The sequence below is a fragment of the Ambystoma mexicanum genome, chromosome 5p, assembly GCF_040938575.1.
Source record: "Ambystoma mexicanum isolate Mex_15411 chromosome 5p, UKY_AmexF1_1, whole genome shotgun sequence".
NCBI lineage: Eukaryota > Metazoa > Chordata > Amphibia > Caudata > Ambystomatidae > Ambystoma > Ambystoma mexicanum.
Genome location: NC_090930.1, coordinates 1049450996 through 1049469793, shown reverse-complemented (window position 1 = coordinate 1049469793; position 18798 = coordinate 1049450996). Strand labels below are relative to the sequence as shown.

General features: G+C 42.1%; 1 protein-coding gene across 1 annotated transcript in view; it reads right to left on the bottom strand.

Annotated features, from left to right (window-relative positions):
- SIRT5 (sirtuin 5) overlaps window positions 1–18798 on the bottom strand; it is a 337432-nt gene that overhangs the window by 70026 nt on the left and 248608 nt on the right. Inside the window, exon 8 of the mRNA XM_069613545.1 lies at window positions 7344–7459. Within this exon, the coding sequence (XP_069469646.1) occupies window positions 7344–7459 (116 nt within the window). The remainder of the gene's footprint in view (window positions 1–7343; window positions 7460–18798) is intronic.

Sequence of the window (18798 nt, the reverse complement as noted above, 5' to 3'; positions counted from 1 at the left end):
TGGTGTTAGATTTCCTTAATCAAAAAATATGGTCACGCCTAGGTGGTCCGGCACCTGAATTTGAAGACAAAAGAAGGGCTTATCATTGTGCACAACTGGTTCCTTATGCAATCGAATTACAAATGAGGAAAGATACTATTATTCCTGCATTTACAAAACAGTTTGCAATAACACTGAAATGCAAAAATGGACAGCAGATGAAAGGCTCTGATGCATTTGTATGCCTGAATGAATCCATAAAACAGCAAGGCCTGGATTATGAATACATTCCATTGGTAGATATTGGTGAAGGATCTGTAAAAATTATGGTAAATAATAAAGGTTGTCAGGATATTCATTTAGAGGAAAACTCCCCATTAGGAATGGCCATACAAAAATCACATTATACGGCAGATTTAAATAACATGGTGATTGGAAATATTCCTGAAAAGTATGTAGATGCCAAGGGTGAGTTACCAGAACACCTGGACTCTCAGCCCAAAGGAATATTTAAAATTCATTCTGTGTACCCTTATGATTCAAATGAGACAGTGTGCTGCCATCAAGAGGATTGCATAATATTTAATTTAAATGAAAATGAAACAGAAAATCAGCCCATTGAAGTGGAAGCTGATCTGCCAAAATATTTAAAAGTGGCAGCTTTACAAAAAGACACAGCCACACAGTTAGAGGAAAGCGCCGAGATTCCCTTACCAGAAGATTTTCCAGAATTTTCCAAAATTGTAGAAGAACAGATCTCCTTAGCGAATGCGTGTGAAAGCAATGAAGAGAGGGACAATCTGAGGGAGATATTTATGGAGTTTAAGGATGTATTTGCAAAAGATGCTTATGATTGTGGTTTAACTGATTTACATGTGGCCACACTACCAGAAGGGTGTAGCAGAAATCCAGTGTTTGTACGCCAGTATAGACTACCGCTGGCATGTTTAGAATCATTGGCAGAGATTATTAAAAATTTGGAATCGCGGGGAATCATCAGGCCCATTCATAGCACATCCAATACACCTATTTTAGGTGTGTTAAAGCCAAATGGTCAATGGCGGCTGTGTGCAGACTTGAGAGAGTTAAATAAAAGAGTACCAGTATCTAGATGGCCACTGCCATTCATTGATCAGGGCCTAGCTCAGGTACATGGTTCAAATGTATTTACCACATTAGATCTCACCTCTGGATATTGGTGCGTGCCATTGGCAGAGGAGATACAACATTTATTTTCCTTTACATTTGACAGGACTCAATATGCCTGGCTTAGAGCTCCGTTCGGGTACATCAATAGTGGGAGTGAATTTGGCATATTTTTGAGAAAGGCCATGCCGGATGCAGCGGAAAGAGGAACAATAGTTTATGTGGACGATGTCCTGATAAAAAATGAAAGCCTGAAAAGCCATTTTGATGAAATAAGACATGTACTTGGCCAATTGCAGAAAGCAGGCGCCAAAGTATCTTTGCAAAAAGCACAATGGTGCAAGAAAAAAGTGAACTTTCTAGGGCATGAAGTGACTGAACATGGGCTAAATCCACAAAAGAAGAAAATAGAGGCCATACAAAGATTAAAAGATCCTAAAAATGTGAAAGGAGTAAAAAGTTTATTAGGGATGACAGGCTATAACAGAAAGTTCATTGAACATTATGCAGAAATCACTCAACCATTGACTAAACTGCTTAAACTGAATACTCCCTGGAAATAGGAAAAAGAGCAGTCTGATGCAGTGGCTAGATTAAAGGAATGTCTTGTAAAGGCACCATGTTTAGCATACCCCATAAAGGACAGGGATTTCTTTATAGAAATAGGTTTTTCTGAACATTGTATGTCAGCAGTGTTATCACAAAAACACGATTTGAATCACAAAACCATTGCATATGCAAGTAAGGCATTTTCCCAAGTTGAAATGAAATTTAATGAATGTGAAAAGGCCCTATTAACCACTGTGTGGGCGCTACAACATTTCCGCCCCATTGTTCAGGGAGAAAAGGTAATTATTGAAACAAATAATCAACCTTTGCAATTTTTAGAGAGTAAAAGAATTAGATCAGGTAATCTAGCGCAATCCAGAATCACTTCATGGACGCTGGCATTACAAGGTTTTCCCGTAGAAGTGAGATATGGACAAAATAAAAAGAACCCTATTGCTCAAGGGTTAGCTGGCTTACATGACTGTGCAGCTGAACAAATACCAAATGAAATGGAAGTAGAAACTAGTTTGCAGGAATTTGAACAATCACCACACAAAGCTTTTGATGAAAAAACATGCAAGGATTTGCCAACTGTATATGTGGATGGTTGTGCTTTTCACATTGAAAATGAATGTAATAAACAGTTAGTGGCAGGAATAGGAAATGTCTGGTTGAAATGTGAAGATGTCCCCAGTATAGAGATGAGGATTGGAGATAGGAGCAGTCAGGTGGCGGAATTGGCAGCCATTTATAAAGCAATGGCTACTGCAGTTGATAAAAAGTTCAGTGAAATTGTCCAGGTGACTGATTCTGACTATGCACGGAATAGCTTTGTGGAGTATTTGCCTGGTTGGAAAGCAAGAGGCATGGTTACATATAACAAAAAGCCACTTAAGCATGGAAAAATGATACAAGCCATAGACAAATTGGTGTCAGAGAATAAGTTAACAATATACTGGAGAAAAATTTGTGGGCATTTAAAAACACCAGGAGAGGATAAGGAGGGAAATGATAAGGCAGACCACCTGGCTAAGATTTGGGCTGTGACGGGAGAATTGCTACCTATTGATTATTTAATGGGTGAAATACAAATTGATGCAGTCACACGTTCTAAAGCACCAAAGGAGGTAGATCAACCGGTGGTGCAGTGGAGTCATGACACGCCAGACCAAGATTTGATTGAGGCACAAAAGAATGATCAAATTTTGGGAATCTATTATAATCATTTGATAGATCCCGAACAAAATCCTTTAACAGAAAATGATTGTATGGGAAAAGAAGAGTTGAGGGTGCTATTAAAGAACAAAACACGAATTAGATTACAGGATGGACTCATGATTAGAGAGTCCATAACAGGACAAATACAGTGGGTAGTACCCCTTTCATTCAGAGGACTAATGCTACACCATTCACATGATGCCATAACTGCAGGCCATAGAGGTTCACAAAACCATTAGAAATACTAAAAGATTATGCTTACTGGCCACATATGTCCCAAGATGTGGAATTATATACTAGAGGATGTCTAGTATGCGCCCAATTTAAACCTGCTTCACCAATGCATAGAGCACCATTGATGAAAAGAGGCCTAACTGTCCCATGGTCAGATTTGCAAATAGACTATGTAGGTCCTTTAAAAAGGTCGAGCAGGGGACACCGTTATATTTTGAGTGTGGTATGTTTGATGTCGAAGTGGACTGAATGCATTCCTGCACCAGATTGTAGTGCGCAAACAGCAGCCACATTGCTGGTGAACCATGTGTTCTCAAGTTTTGGGTTGCCACAAAGAATTGAGTCAGACAGAGGAAGTCATTTCACAAGTACTCTAATGAGTAAGGTATGGCAAATACTAGGTGTGAAAAGGAAACTACATATCGCATATCGGGTGGCGTCTTCAGGTACAGTTGAAAGAAGCAATAGGTCTGTTGTGGATATTTTAAAGAAATTTGTGGCAGAAGCAGGTTCCAGCTGGGATTTACGTTTACCGTTGGTTTTGATGGCAATCAGGTCAACTCCTGCCAAAGCAACAGGTGTTAGCCCCTATGAGGTCTTGACAGGTAGGAAAATGGTGTTACCACAACACCTACTATACAGAACACAGGAGCAGACACTTGGGAGTGCATCCACAGTTCATGAATATATTGATGAACTGAGGAGGCATTTGCAACATGCATTTGCTTTTGTGCAGAGAAATCTGGAAAGAGCTGCTGACAGTGCAAAATCTTATTATGACAAAAAGACATCAGTAAAGGAATACAGTGTAGGGGATCAGGTGTACAAGTTTCATTTTGGAAAAAGTAAACAGAAAAATTCTAAATTTCTAGCAGCCTGGCAGGGGCCATTTCGAATTATAGATAAGGTCTCTCCTGTAGTTTATAAAATTTTGAAAAATGAAGGTGAAACAGCAATAGAGCAGTTTGTCCATGTAAATCAAATCAAACCATGCCATCCCAGACATGAGATCAGGCAGCTTGAGCATGTAGAAACAGATAAAGTCCCTTGAACACAAAAAGAGAAAATAAATGCAATCAGGAGGCAGTGACAAAGAAGTTAAAAAGTTGATTGTTATAATGGCACATAAACACTGTAATATATGTAAAAATATATAATATAAAATAAATAAATAGAAATATATAATGGAAGCTCATGGTTGGTGTGCAGAGAGAACATGTATTAAATATTGAATGCTGTTTTATATGTGCTTGTTTTCTTTTAACTTGTGTTTAATTTCAGGAAAAAAAAAACGAAATATTTTTACCAAGCATGTTTTATTTTTGGCAAAAGGGTGAAGTTAGTATTGTGCTATGTACTTAATTTGTTTATTTTCTATTTGATTTAGAAAATTAACATTATTTGGTCGGAGGTTCCGGGATCATAGGCCACGGGAGACGATGGAGTCCTGGAGTCCCCTGGATGAAGACCAAAAGATGCCTGCCTCCAGGTGGAGGTGAAGACAAGATAACCAGAATGCTAAAAAAGATGACTCCTGTTGTTTTATTTCATTGTTTTTAATTGACTTGTAAAATCTAAACTTAGAGTAATGCCACTTCCACTGAGAAGGCAAATGTAGAACATTTTGTAAACTAATGAACTCAGATGAATACTGTGTTGATTGCAACTTTTTCATTGATGCACATGAATATTCATTTTGTTGGATTGCTATATTGTGAAAAGAAGAAAAAGAACAAGTTGTTTTTAGGAATTGGCTTGGATTGTAGCCAAGTTCTAAAAACAAAAGGAGGGTATGTAAGGATATTTGGCGTGTTACAGCACAGAGTACAGCACTACTGCACAGGTAGGAATTTTTTTTATGCAGCACCACCACAAGGGTGCGGTGCATTGCTATATGTGTTACCAGATTAACAAGGAAAGACAGGCTATTCAGTCAAAAACGATTTTAACATATAAAATGCAAATCTATTTTTACAGTTAAAAGCACACGTGCACATTCAAAAATGCACACTATTTTTCACCTGAAATGCCTATGGTGCAAGAGACACATTTGAAAATTAATAACTAACATTACTCATAAATAACCTGACTAATAAAACTGAATTTAACATAACCCACTAATAAAAATGTGTCTCCCCTGCAGAAATAGGCCTACTCTGAAAGTGAACTTTTAAACGCACATTCATTTTTTTTCGTTTTCTCTGCTGCTCTGTCCACATAACTACAGGAAGCAAAAGGGCTTGAAAGAACAGGAAATCAGTTGGTTACAAAGTATTACTATAAAAATGAGCCAGTGTGTAGAGAGGGAGGAGATGGCATGATTGATTTTGATTGGAGCAGCGTCATAGCAAGTATCATGCAGGAGGCAGTGATTAGGGTTTTGCTGGGGGGAGTTTGAAGAGGGAGAGAGAACAGTGGAGATTTAGAGAGCTGGGAGAAGGACCTGTTTTTTCCTGGTTGGAGCATTTCTGCTGAAAAAGCTGAGAGTTCCAGGCAATGACCCCGGTTTGAGAATGAAAGGCGCTCGTTTTCACTGGGGTTAATCTTCAAGGGAGCCACATTCAGAAAGAGAACAGCTGAAGAAAACTCAGGCTGAACAGATAGGGTAATTACAGAAGTGTGGGAGCTGAGTGTGTACGAGAATATTCAGTCAGTGTAGGAAAGGAGATTCCTGTGCCTTAATCACATGTTAATGTTGCAAAGTGAGTTCTTTTCTCCGCCACTCTCTTTTCAGTGTATCACAGACAATGCTGTTACTGTGCTATTTTGTGAGGTCGTGTTTAAATGCAACTTTTATAATACAGAAAAATATTTGAAAGCAGACGGGTGGTGTGTTTTATATTTACCAATACAGTGCTGATGATGTGGGGAGATTTTTAAACAGTGCAATTGTCATTTTAAGACAGATGTGTGCATGATCATATTCAGAATGGACAGTTGTGAGTGACTGTTTGTAGCATAGCTCGTTGGAGGTACATGAGCCAACGGGAAGAGGGACTCTCTGGACATAGTTCCCTACCGTACATAAGGTAGTGGAAATTACCACAAAATTACCACATATAGCTCTCTGTCGTAAATAAGTCAGTGAAATCGCCCATGGTGGCACACTAACACTAACACTGAAAATGTGGTATTCCTAAAATGTAGGTCTGAGGTCTCTCTAGTGATTACACGAAACATCTAAGCAAAGATAAGGGATTCTGGACATTGGGGCCACAAATAAAACAAGGGAATTATGCTCACCAAAATACCACCAACCACGCATACCAACCACGCATACCAAATATGCATGTCTGGGTGCTGAAATAATGCATGTCCACTGTATTATTGTTGTACATGGCCCAATCTGAATACAAGGAGTGATTGTTGCTAAGTTATTTTTTTCGGCGGTAATAAAATACCGTCAGGCCCCAAATCTCCACAAAATACCCTACAGCTCTCCGCCCATTTCAACCTAACTGCTGGTATATTTGCGGATATTTTATCCAACAACATCTTCTATAGTGTGGAAAGTCGGCTGCAGCACTTTGTGGCATTTACAATATATGATACTTCACTATTTTCTGGGGGTTCATTAGGGTAGACAGGCCACCATGCAGTGGTAGTAGATCGAACCCTGTAGAATTGAATCTGCTCGATGGCAGAGTCCCCATGGCCTTGTTTCCTAGTTTGTGGAGTAATGAAGGATCCATTAGGGTACAGGTCAGCTAGAACCCAGTATAGTCCCTAACAGCGTAAGCTCAAAGATTTTTCTCATGTGGGGCCCAACCCGGGGAATTTCCATAGTGGGAGCTGTATGGATGTACGCTCCCAGTTTAAAAAAAAGATGAAGCACCACACGGTCAGTGTTGTCCCTACAGGGTTGTAGGGGCAGTCGTTGGTATATTTATCCTCTAGTATTAGCGACCGGAGGTCATTTTCTCATGCAACTAGGTTTTCGAGATTGTGTACTTTATTGCATTTTCAGTTTGTAGTGGAAGTGGATATCCTCTGTTCTTTTCTCCAAACACCTTCTGAATAAGCGCTGCATAACCTGCTGAGCTCTATTGCATTAAAATCAGTGACATGATGCAAGAATCATGCTCCTGAATTGAAAAACCAGGCACACAAGGTAACAAATTGCTGATTATTAATAAACTATACCTGCGTGAAGAATAAGATCACATCATTTACAACGATGAATAACTGCCCTCATAGGTATTTGTGAACATATATACCTGAAACTAGTGGTGGCAGGAGTGGTCTCCATATTAAACTCTGCCACTGGAACGCCCCTTGCAGCCACTTGAGGAGCAAACATTGCAGCAGGATACACAACAGAAGAGGTTCCAACCTGTGAAAGAGAACACGGTTACTGCAGAACATAATGAGTTCATATGCACAGAGAACTGTGAAACGTACAGCGGTACGTTGCCTGTCCAGTTAACAAATCGAAAATGGTTTACTTTACATGTTGTAGGTGTGACCGGGATTGTGGAAAAATGAAATGCTTTTTTCTATGCTTACCCGTTAGGGGAAGCATTGGTAAATCATCAATCTGGCATGGCAGTGTCCTTTCCCCGCAGGATGGAAAAATGAGCATGAACAAGTTAAAATCTTGCCCAATACCCAGGGTTACTTGTCGGTCTGGACGCATCTACTCTTCTTTTTACCCTTCTTCCTTTTATCTTCTCTTTATATGCCTGCTTGCTGGACAGCAATTTCTCATGTGATCCACCTACCACACCCACTGCCAAATGAGGGTGTCCATAAACAGTATGATGTGCTACCATAAATCTTCCTGTTTTCTAATATGCGTCACATTTAAGACTACTTGGAAACATACTGAACACATGTGTACTAGATAATAATAGACTAAAAGGGTTGGTTAGGGTAGGTGTGGTTTAGTGACAAAATCATGACTTTGTAATCAGAAGGACATGGTAAGTAATCACTACCCCTATTGTTACTGCAATTTTACTACTGGTCTGTTGAGAATCTCCGACTTTTCTTTAGTAGTTTGGGTTGATAATCAATGCCTAGTTAACATGCTGTAGCCTCAAGTTCACAATAAATATTGTCAAAAAGCAGACACAGGCCCACCTTAAGGATCACAGACAACTCTTCCTGTGAGGTCTTTGTGGAGCTGGTTGTGTATTGGCACCTATCCAAGCCCTGGATTTCAGCGAAGTAATGCCACAGATACTAATATCAGTTTAGGCCTGTACAACATTGTGTGTTTCTGTGCAAAATCGTGTGCTCTTCTTTCCCTTTTTGCTTCGGTTAACATAACTGATAAATGAGAAAATGATTCCTAATAAACCAGACAACTCAAGGGGTGCCCCTTAGTCGAAAGACCATAGGGCCAAATAAAGATATGAACCCTAGACACATGGTCTTTCCACTAGATAATTTACCATACTTTCAATATAGTATGTGTCAAATTCGTTAGTCTGTGACTAGAGCGAGTCAGCCTAAAACAATCCTTCTTTGAGTCCTAGTGTAAGCTAGGTCAAGACAAAGAGGGTCCAAAAGGTACTAGTGGGCCCTTCAAATGAAACATGTGGAGCATTTACATGTATTTTTCTATGCGGTTCAATCTGATTCTGCTATTTAATATGATTTAAAACATTTTGGAACATTAATTTGTGAAACACACACTAGATTGAAAGTATGGGAAATTATCTAGTGGAAAGACCATGTTTCTCTGTTTCGTGTCCTAATAATCCAAACAGCAGACATGCAGTGCTACATTAAAATCGAAAACACTGGCAGGCGGAGGTAAAGGAGGAGATTTGCTAGAAGTGCCAAGTCGGTTACTAAGGAACCAGAACATCTGGATCCTGAGCTCAATTTTTCTACTTGACCAATTAGATTGATCTTCTGCAAATCACGATTTCCTTGTGCCACTGTTCCGTTTATCTGCCAACTGCCCCCCCCCCCCAGTCTCAGAAAAAAATCAAATATCTGCAGTGCAGTGACGAGCCACTGTCAACACTCCATGTTTTAAAATTGTTAGGTAGATCTATCTCCCCTTTTACATTAGTGACTCTGTAGGAGAAGTAGTTGATACCTGCAGTGTGTGAGGCCAGTCATTAAGACAGAGGCTGGATAAAGACATAAAGGCCCTCATTACAACCCAGGCGTTAAAGGGTTAACGGCGCCGTAAAAGGTGGCGGCGCTGTTAAACCCTTAACGCCTGATTACGAGGTCCCTTTGCGGGTGGCACTTTAACGCCTGCTTTTAGCAGGCGTTAAAAAACCAACCCGCAAAGGGACTTTGGTGCTAAGTACGGTGCCGCAATTTGCGGCACCGTACTTAGCGCCTTCCCCATTCCCATTGAGCCCTATGGGGCAAAAATGGGAATGGGGAAAGGCCATGGCGGCATGGGGAATTACCGCCCCGCCAACCTCGGAATGGGGCGGTAATTCCCCATTCCGCCATGGCGGAGTCGGTAAGTTATTGGCATGGACCATGGTGCTATTAGCACCATGGTCCAAGGCCTGGGTCGTAATGAGGGCCAAAGACTACCTATATGATATGTAACTTTACTCAAGCCTTGCCTGCGCTCATTTGAACCCTGTAAATGACAACCAGGCAGTATGAAATATTTCGCACAATTTGTGAAAACACAGTTTTCATGTTGGAGCATATATTTCACACCTGTGATGTACAGGTGATGACAAGCACCCATCTTAACTCGAAGGTACGATCAGTGCTTGTGATGCATTGAAATAGAAAGATCAGCATCTTCCATGTCGAACGTGGTCACATATTCTTGTAATAAGGAGGTGACTTCTTGCAGGGTCACCATTTGAGACCTCACAAAATTGTTGATTGATCTCAGGTCCAGTACATCAGTCTTCAAGTGTCAGCTTTCCTTTGAATAAGAAAGTATGTGGTACACGTGCGTTCATTTATTTCTTCGCTTGTGACCTCTACAGCACTCTTTTCCCAGAAAGCCATTGACCTCGGCTAGTAACAAAGGCAGATGTTCTGAGCTGGTTATGTCTGTCTGGTTAGGTCTGCTTTGGTGGTATGTTGCATGGTTTACTGTGTATCACTTTGCAGTACCTGTGCATTATGGTCTCTGCCACTCACATGTTTGAGGTGATTTCCTACAGCCTTCAGGCTCAGTGCAATTCTCCCCAATTTGGGAGGGAAGAGTCATGTTGCAGTCACTATTTTAGCGAGGGGGGTGGGCTCTGCTGGAGGTGCCTTCGTAGTCCCCTGCCTCAGCTGCTCTGTTTGAACAGTGCAGTTGAGTGAAAATATTGCTACCATGCCTGTGGTGGGGCCAGAAATGAAGTGTGTAGAGAAAACAGTAATCATCTGGTTAACAGTTCAAGTTCCCCACCTATGGAATGGTCTATTGGTAATTGCTCAAAATAATCTTGCAGTCTATTTTTTTCCAATGCTTCATTCACTTTTTTCCATGGATAGAAGCATGCCACTGTGAACAAATTATTTTTGAGAACTAACCCAGTGTCTGCTAGTATTGCTGTTGCTCTGTATGATAGGGTATGATTACATTGTTCCCTCCTTTACAATGTCTTGAGCTTATGCCATGGCTTCATCAGGCGGTATCTTTATGAAGGGTTGCATTTCATCCCGTTTTGAACTCTTACCACAAAAATGTTGTACCATTTTTAAAAGGCACATGTTGTACACAGCTATACTGGTCAGCTTCCTATCCATGGCATCAATGTGTTTGCTTTCTTTATAGATAGGTGCGTCTGAAGTTGGTGCAGGAGTGCCACGTCTCCTCCTGGATGTAAGGACCATAATAGAGTAAGCCCTGTGTTGGTCATGACCAGACAACACAAAAAGAAATGGTGAATGAAGACAAACCTGATGTGTGCCTCTTAGTAAAAGAAGACATGGCGTGAGCAATAGAAGCTTAGAATAAGGAACACATTAACATGATAACAAAGGAAGCAAAGTAAGGACACAAATGCCACAAAGAACACTGTCAAATGTCCATTGAAATTGAAAAAAATGATGTTTCAGCATCAGGAGGATATCAGGCGATTTTGAAATAAATGGGATTATTGGCATTTAATGTTGTATTCACTTTTGACTTCAATGGGAAGCCAACAGTTTACCAGCCTTATTGGATCCAACACAGTAATTTGTTTGGCCTTCAAGGAGCATTCTTAAACATTCTAAAGTCAAGTGCTCATTACAAGCAATATAGTTGGTTATTAAATTGTCCCCGATTGTTTCAGAAAGGCCAATAAAGAGTCTAATGGCAAGAGTTAATTTCTTGCAAAAAAATTAAAACGTTCTTGTTCCTAAAAGTTGTAAATTGTATCATACGATCAGTGAAGTGTAGTTTTAAATACATTACACGTTTTGTGAAGTGACTTATTGTTCTTCAGATTGGAATGAAACAGTTATTCACTGTAGCGATTACTATATTACTAGTCCATAGTAATGCCCCCAAACCTTTGGAATGTCGGCCCTATAGGGACAGGACTGGAGCACTCTGCCCAATAGGTTGTAAAAAGCTTGCAGAGGGCACAGTGTGGGGAATGTCCACGTGCCCGTCACTCCCTTCCATGCTCCTCGGTTCCCAATCCCCAGCCCCTTTTGCTAGCACGTGTAAACTACCAAGGGACACATATTAGCAGGGAAGGTGGTAGGGCTATCAGATGGACGGGGACCTATGAACCCGGAGCTGTTGAAAGTGCACAGCGGCATGCTGGCTAGGCTTGAATCAGGGGGGTGGGGGGATTGAATGGAACCAAGGAAAGAAACTCTCAAACTTGAGTCGGACCACCTGAAGTTCTGGAAGCAGCTCAAATCTTTCCTCTTCTCCTCTGCTTTCTCCCTCTCTCTCCCCACTTGACCTACTTGTACCAAGTGGTTGCTTGGCTACCCTCAGAGTCTCACTGGTTACCAGGCTCTTTCTTGATCAGTCACCCTTGCACTCACTGCCTCTGGGCCTACCATGCACATAGGGGCTGCAACTGTAACACCTACAGTCCCTTGTTCTCCTTGCACTACCCAGAGCTGCGCTGCCCTGGCTGCACTTACTCAGAGAATTGCTGCCCTGTTATCCCCTCCCCTCTCCCTTGCACTTCTCACCCCCCCCCCCCTTTGCACTTCTCATTCTCACACTGAATGACACAAGGCCTAGTAAGATCGTTTGTCTGGTCTTCCCTCCCTTGTCGCGCCTAGAAACACTTGTGTACAGACGCATTATAAATGACTTGTATCATAAACACATGCAACTGAGGCTGGGGGCGGAGGGGACAAGTACAACGAGCAGGGCTGAGGCATGCAGGAAATCAGCACAAGAAACTGAGGCTACAGGAAAAAACAATTGCAGCAGGCAGAGGAGGTGCAGGTGAATGTCTGTGCCAGCAAGACAGCGTTGTAGAAATTGGAGCACAGCCATACAGGAGCTGGGATTAAGTGACAGGAAATGCACAAGGCAGAATGGTCAGAAAAGCAGAGAGAAATTCAAAATAGGTTCCAGCTGCGTGCAATTCTAAGAATATTTAGTCTGCCAGGTTTTCTTGATATCGTGCATGCGTATTATTGGAACAGTAGTCCATATTTCTGATGATACAGATTGCGCAAGGAAAGGTCAAATTGAGATTCAGGTTAATCTCTTCTGATGGTTGCTAGGGAGAATTCTCAGAAATGTGCTAATTCGTCTCTACCTAAGAGACCCCCAACACCTTTGCTGGATTCGAGGACTTTTAATTTTTTACCTGGGAACAGTGAGACCCTTTTTTCCCCCACTCTCTCATGTATTCTTCTGTGATTTGGACTCTTTCTTTTGGGTGTGGAGTCTGACAAACTCCATAGGCATCTTTTACATTGTGGCACACAGCACCTGCAGTGCAGTGGCACAGGGAAGTCTTTCATATTTCCCAAAGGTTTAAATACCTTTCTCTTGGATAAAATACTGTTTCCAAGAGCAGTAAAGTGAAATTGACTTTACTTACATTTGTAACTTTCTAGACCCAGCACACACCATTTTACAAGAGGGTGCTGGAGGGGTTACTTACTATCCCCTTTGTCTAATTTCTCATGTAACTATTTTATGTTACCCTTTCCTCGATGAATGGCTGGTGGCAGTGGTTTACTTTTAACTACCATGGTATGTCTTTACCGCGGGCTGCGTTTGCAGCTGCAGTAAAGCACCCAAGGGTGCCATTTTTGTCAAAAAGGCCCTGGTCTTTTTCGCCATTTCTTTGTGGGAAGGTCCTTCGTGACATTTACTCTGCACGCCAAACCAGGTTTGGTCCCTTTGTTCATTTTGTCTTTGGCGGGATTCACGAGTGAAGCCCGCCTCTGGCTCCAGTATGTCTGGCGGGGGCAGGAAGTGCCCGAAACTCCCTGTGCTTTATCTCCTTGATTACCGGAAAAAGGTGATTGTCCAGCTGGCTGTCCGGCAAGGACAGCCACCCTGCTGTTTGACTGACAGCTAAGCTGGAATGAATGGGGAAACCTGCATAAAAGGCGAGGCTTTTTGGCTTGGAAGACCGTCGACCACTGGATGAAGGAATCCGAAGAACTTGGAAGAGATGCCTGCTGCAACTCCTGGACCGTTGGTTTGCCGGGTAAAGCCCTGCTGCTGTGCTGAAGCTCCGAATTCACTTCAACTAGAGAAGCCCTGCAAAGGACGACTTCTCCCCTTCAGTTGGTGGGACCAATCAACTCCAAAGCGAACTCGTCTGGACATCCTCTTGGAGCTGGCCGTACTTCTTTGCTGCTGCAGGAACCGAACAGCCAGGCTGAGGAACACCAGATTCGGAGTGCTTAACTTTTAAGTTGGCCAAGAGCCCCAGGAGGATCCTCCGCACTCGCAGGAAGCAGGACTGACCGAGCCTGAGCCACCTCAACAGAGTGCTGGACCCCAGATGCAAGGAAAGCCCATCTAGACAGCCAGGAACCACAGTGGTGCTATTGGTTTAGGTTGAAATTACCTAAAAAAATAAATAAATGGTCGCATTGACCAAAAGTTCTAAAAATGCTACCACCAAAGGTTCGAACACAAAAAGTTCTCCCGCATCGCCCCGCTCACTATTACTTTATGGTATAGTGGGCGGGGGCTGCAGGGGACACCCCCGCAGCCTTCCGTTACAAAGAAATAAAGAAAGAAAAGAACCCTGCAGCGCCGGTTCCCGATCTTGGAAGTGAAAGGGAACAGGTGCTGCAGGGAACCAGCGTGAAGATGAAAGTAAGTCGGGTTTGTTTATGTTGGGGGTGGGGGTGTGCCGAGGGTGTGGGGTGTGTTATGGGTGTGGGGGGTGTGTGTGTGTGTGTGTGAGAATGTATGTGTGTTCGCATGAGAAAGGTGCAAACCTTTGGTAGTTCGCACCTTTCTCATGCAAACGATTTGCTCGCGGTACTTTCAGCCGCGGGCAAATCACTCGGATTCGGTGCTATTCGCGAGGAGCTGAAACTGCGTAGTGCCACCGATTCGAAGATTGCTGGTTGCTCTCGCTGACTGTCCCATTGCAGTGCAGGAGTCCTCCAGAGGTCCTGTAAAGTCTAAGAGAACTTACCTCTTGTTGTGTAGCCTTGCTTGTTCTCAGCCGAGACTTGTCTTGGTTGCTTCTGTAGAGTTGCTAACAGCTTCTTTACCTCACAAGCCTAAAACAGCTTGTGGCCCTACTTTGATTTCTTCTTCTCTACAAAGACTTCTAAAACATTGTGCAAGACTTTTTACCTACCTCTGAGAAGTGCTTCAGTCCACCTAGACTTTTGCCCAATTGACATTGGCCTGGCCTGGCCTGGCCCCCTGAATGACTTCTTCCCTCTGACTTGGTGTTTGGTCTTCCTTCCAGGAAGGGGTTAACTAACTTTGCATTGAGGGTTTCTAAAGGTACTTATCTGCTTCAGAATATTTTTTATAATCTCTTGTTTTATTCTAATAACTTTTCTTTGACACTCATCTCAGTATTGCTCTAAACGTAACAGTGATATATTAATGTCCACAAGTGTCATAGTTATTTAAGTCACCTGAGGGTGTAGGAAGTGTCTGTGTGGCATCCCAAACAGGCGTTTGCTGATTTAGAGAAACTAAGTGTGCATTTTGGAGGTATTTGTGTGTTGCGATATATTGCTCCCTTCTGAAGAAGGCTTATTCAAACTGACTGTTCAATAAATGTAAATTGTTTAATCAAGAAACCTTGAGTATAAGTGTTTATTTGGATACTTGTCTGTGTAACTCCCCTACTGCTCGCATTGACCCCTCTTGAGATAAGCCTGGCTGCTCAATCATGCTACCAACCTCTGTAGTACAGACTTATACCAAAGGTTGGGTTCCTATTGCCATGAGGTCAAGGTTGTTGTAGTGCACCCAAAGAGTACTACTCCAAATCTTGCCTAACAGTTTTCAATACTCAGCTGGTCTTTATGGTGAGTAAATGTAACTTATTCATACATCCCGTCCCCTTTCATATCTTTGAGACAATACCAAATCACTGTGACCAACGGAGGATGGCAGTGGAGAAATATCTAGAACAAAAGCCTGCTAGAAAGGTTCCTCAACACCTCCTCACTGAATCTGGCATCTCTTCGGGAGCTGGGGTCCAGCGAGTAATTCTTACTGAACGAATGCCAGGTGGGCCAGGCAACCTTGCACATGTCCTCCAGGGAAACATGCCTCCTGAATGCGGATGCTGCTTTGGCTTGAACCAGATCTGCATTGTTGCCCTTTAGAGGGCATGCACTGCTCAATTATGTATGCCTCCGCAAAGCACAGCAACACCCAACGGACAATGGCCTTCATTGTCTGGGTGCCTGCTGAAGAGCCACCACAATTGACAAACAGTTTGTACAAAGGATTTTGTATGCTCCAAATACAACTTTAGTGTTCTTGCCACATTTAGAATTGTGTAGGGATCAAGAATGAATTAGCCAACCCATCATGCAAGCATACAACCAGTGCAGACTGACTTTGAGTTAAACATCTCATAATGAAAAATGTGGAGTCAAATAAATGATACTGACAGCAGGGTTACATTTAATAAAAGTAAGACGATAGCTATGGTAAAGATGCCCCAGATTTCATAAGGATCACAAGATTAGGGATAAATTCAATAATAGGGAATTTTCCTGTACTACATAGTACTGCAACATTTACCTTTAAAAGCCTGGAGGACGGCAGTAGTCCAGTTGGCACCTTTTAACACTACTGCTACACAGCAACAGCTCAATTAATGTGTTGGCATTAGCCCATTGGACAGGTTGATGTTATCACCTGGATTGGGTAACAACTGTCCCAACACTGTCCTTAAAATTTGACTTTCTATTCTGAAATTGCAACCCAAGAATTAACATTGGTTGATGTAATTGTGCACGTTCTCTCTAAAATGATATGCGAAGATGTAATTGCATACGCCAGGATATTAATATTTAACAGCTGCAAATTGTTGAGTAATATTTTCTTATTTAATACACTTAAGAATTATATAATGATCATATCTTATCTTTAACCTACCCAGATTAATACTATATAGATGTAATAAGGACTTGACACTGTTAACTAGGAAACAGTTTACATTCTTAGGGACCGGTTTCAAAATTAATTAGATTTATGGGCAGAACTACTGACCAATTTGTTTAATGCCACTGGGTGATCAGATACTATTCCACACTCTTGGTCTAATGCACTAACAGTAGCATTATAAGACAGGGTGAGAAAGACCACTAAATCATATTGTTCAATTTCTTCACTGGATACCTCATCTAACCTTTGTCAAAATATTTTGTCTACTTTGAGATTGGGTGGTTTAAACATCCTTGCAACTGAGACAGTGTGGTTTGTAGCGAGAATGTGTCACTCCAGAACAATCTTTTAATCTCCATCTCGCTAAACATTATTATGCCAGTATCCCAGTTTATTTGACATTTATGAATTCAAACTGTCTTTCACATCGTCAATAAGCCGCTGTTAGGCAGCTTTATAAAAGAGAAATGACCTTTTAGGGTGAATTCAATCACTGCATGGCAACAGATGATCATCATTACTAAACCACAGTTAAATTGAATTAAATTGAATACAATTAAAAGTATCTATGCAGTGATATTAAAAACGTTTTCTTATTGACCATGCTTTCATTAAAAATGGAGGTCGACTTGATGTCCCTCAGAGGCCTCAGTCTCAATGTCGACGTCACCGAAGGCATATATAGTGCACATGCAGCGTCCGTTGGCTTCGGTTCCATTTTTACGAATGTAGGATTTATCCCATACCCGACAGCTACTCCTCTGGAGAGAGTGCAGACTGCAATAGCAAAGGAAATTTGACTGCCAGCATTCTATCCTCCTCCGTATCCTAGTAAGGACGAGGCAAGGCTACATCAGTTGGACCCTAGGAGAGCGTTAAGCTTTTATGTTTCTAGGATGTCCAAATTGAGATTGGACGACCAGCTCTTTGCAGGGTATACAGGACACAGACTAGGCCAGGCTGTTTCCAAACAGACCTTGTCTAGCTGGATCATCCTAGATATTTCAGAATGTTACAGGCAGGCAAGGACCCTATGAGGGTTTGCATGCTCATTCCGCCAGTGGCATGGCCACTTCGTAAGAAAATCTGTGATGCTGCATCATGGTCATCCATACACATGTTTACCAAGCATTACTCTCTGGACACTTCCCACGCTTAGGATGTCGCTTTTGGCAAGGCAGTCCTTTATTCTGCCCTTTGAAAATTCTGCATGTCTAAATTCTTCACCCTCCTCCAATCATGGATACTGCTTTGGGAGTCTGTCAAAGATGAGGAATACGTTGGAGGACACAATCCATTCGAAGATCAAGTTACTTACCCCTGGTAACGTTCTTTCGACTGGATGTTCCTCCAACGTATTCCTCATCGTCCTCCTTTTGAATTTTCCATGCTATTACACTTTCGTTCCAACAATGCTGAGTACCGTCCTGCCCGTGCTTATGGGCACTTCTGATACATGAAGAGGGAGAAAAACAGAACTGAGGCCAATGGGCGCCGTGCGTGTTACTTAACATCCAATGACGTCACCCTCAATGGAGGCCTTTGAGGGAAATCGACTCTACGCCATCGACGCAGGGCACCCTCTGCCGAAAAAGTTTTCTGAAGCTGAACATTACATGTCAAAGATGAGGAATACGTTTGCCGACAAAATCCATTCGAAAATAGTGTATGGAGGCTTGCAGGATAAAGCCGGAAGTTCACTCAGATGTAATGGGCACTAAAAAGATGGTTTTTAAGGTTAGCAACTGCAAAGGACAGCAGTGTACAGGCTCGAAAGGAGCACACATCATAAATTTCAACATCAATTTGAGATCCCAAACCGGAACTTGACAAGGGAGAGGAGGGAAAATATTTGTCAATCCTTTTAGGAATTGCATTATTAGAGGAATTTTGAAGTAAGATACCTCCTCCGAAGTGTGCTTAAATATAGAAAGCGCCACAAGATATCCTTTAATAGTACCAATCTGGAGCCCCAGATTAGCTAGGTGTAACAGAAAGGATAACACCACAGGTGTATTACATGTAAATGGATGATGCACCAGCTGCAGAATTTGTTCCAGCGGCAGCAGTACAAAGATTTAGCTGCTGGCCTTCTGGACGAAAGCATAATCTCTGTTACGTCATGCAGGAGGTCCAAATACTTGTATCTTAGCCTCTCAAAATCCATGCGTCAAGGCTGAGTGTGTTGACCTCTGGATGGAGAAGCCGACCTTCCTCTT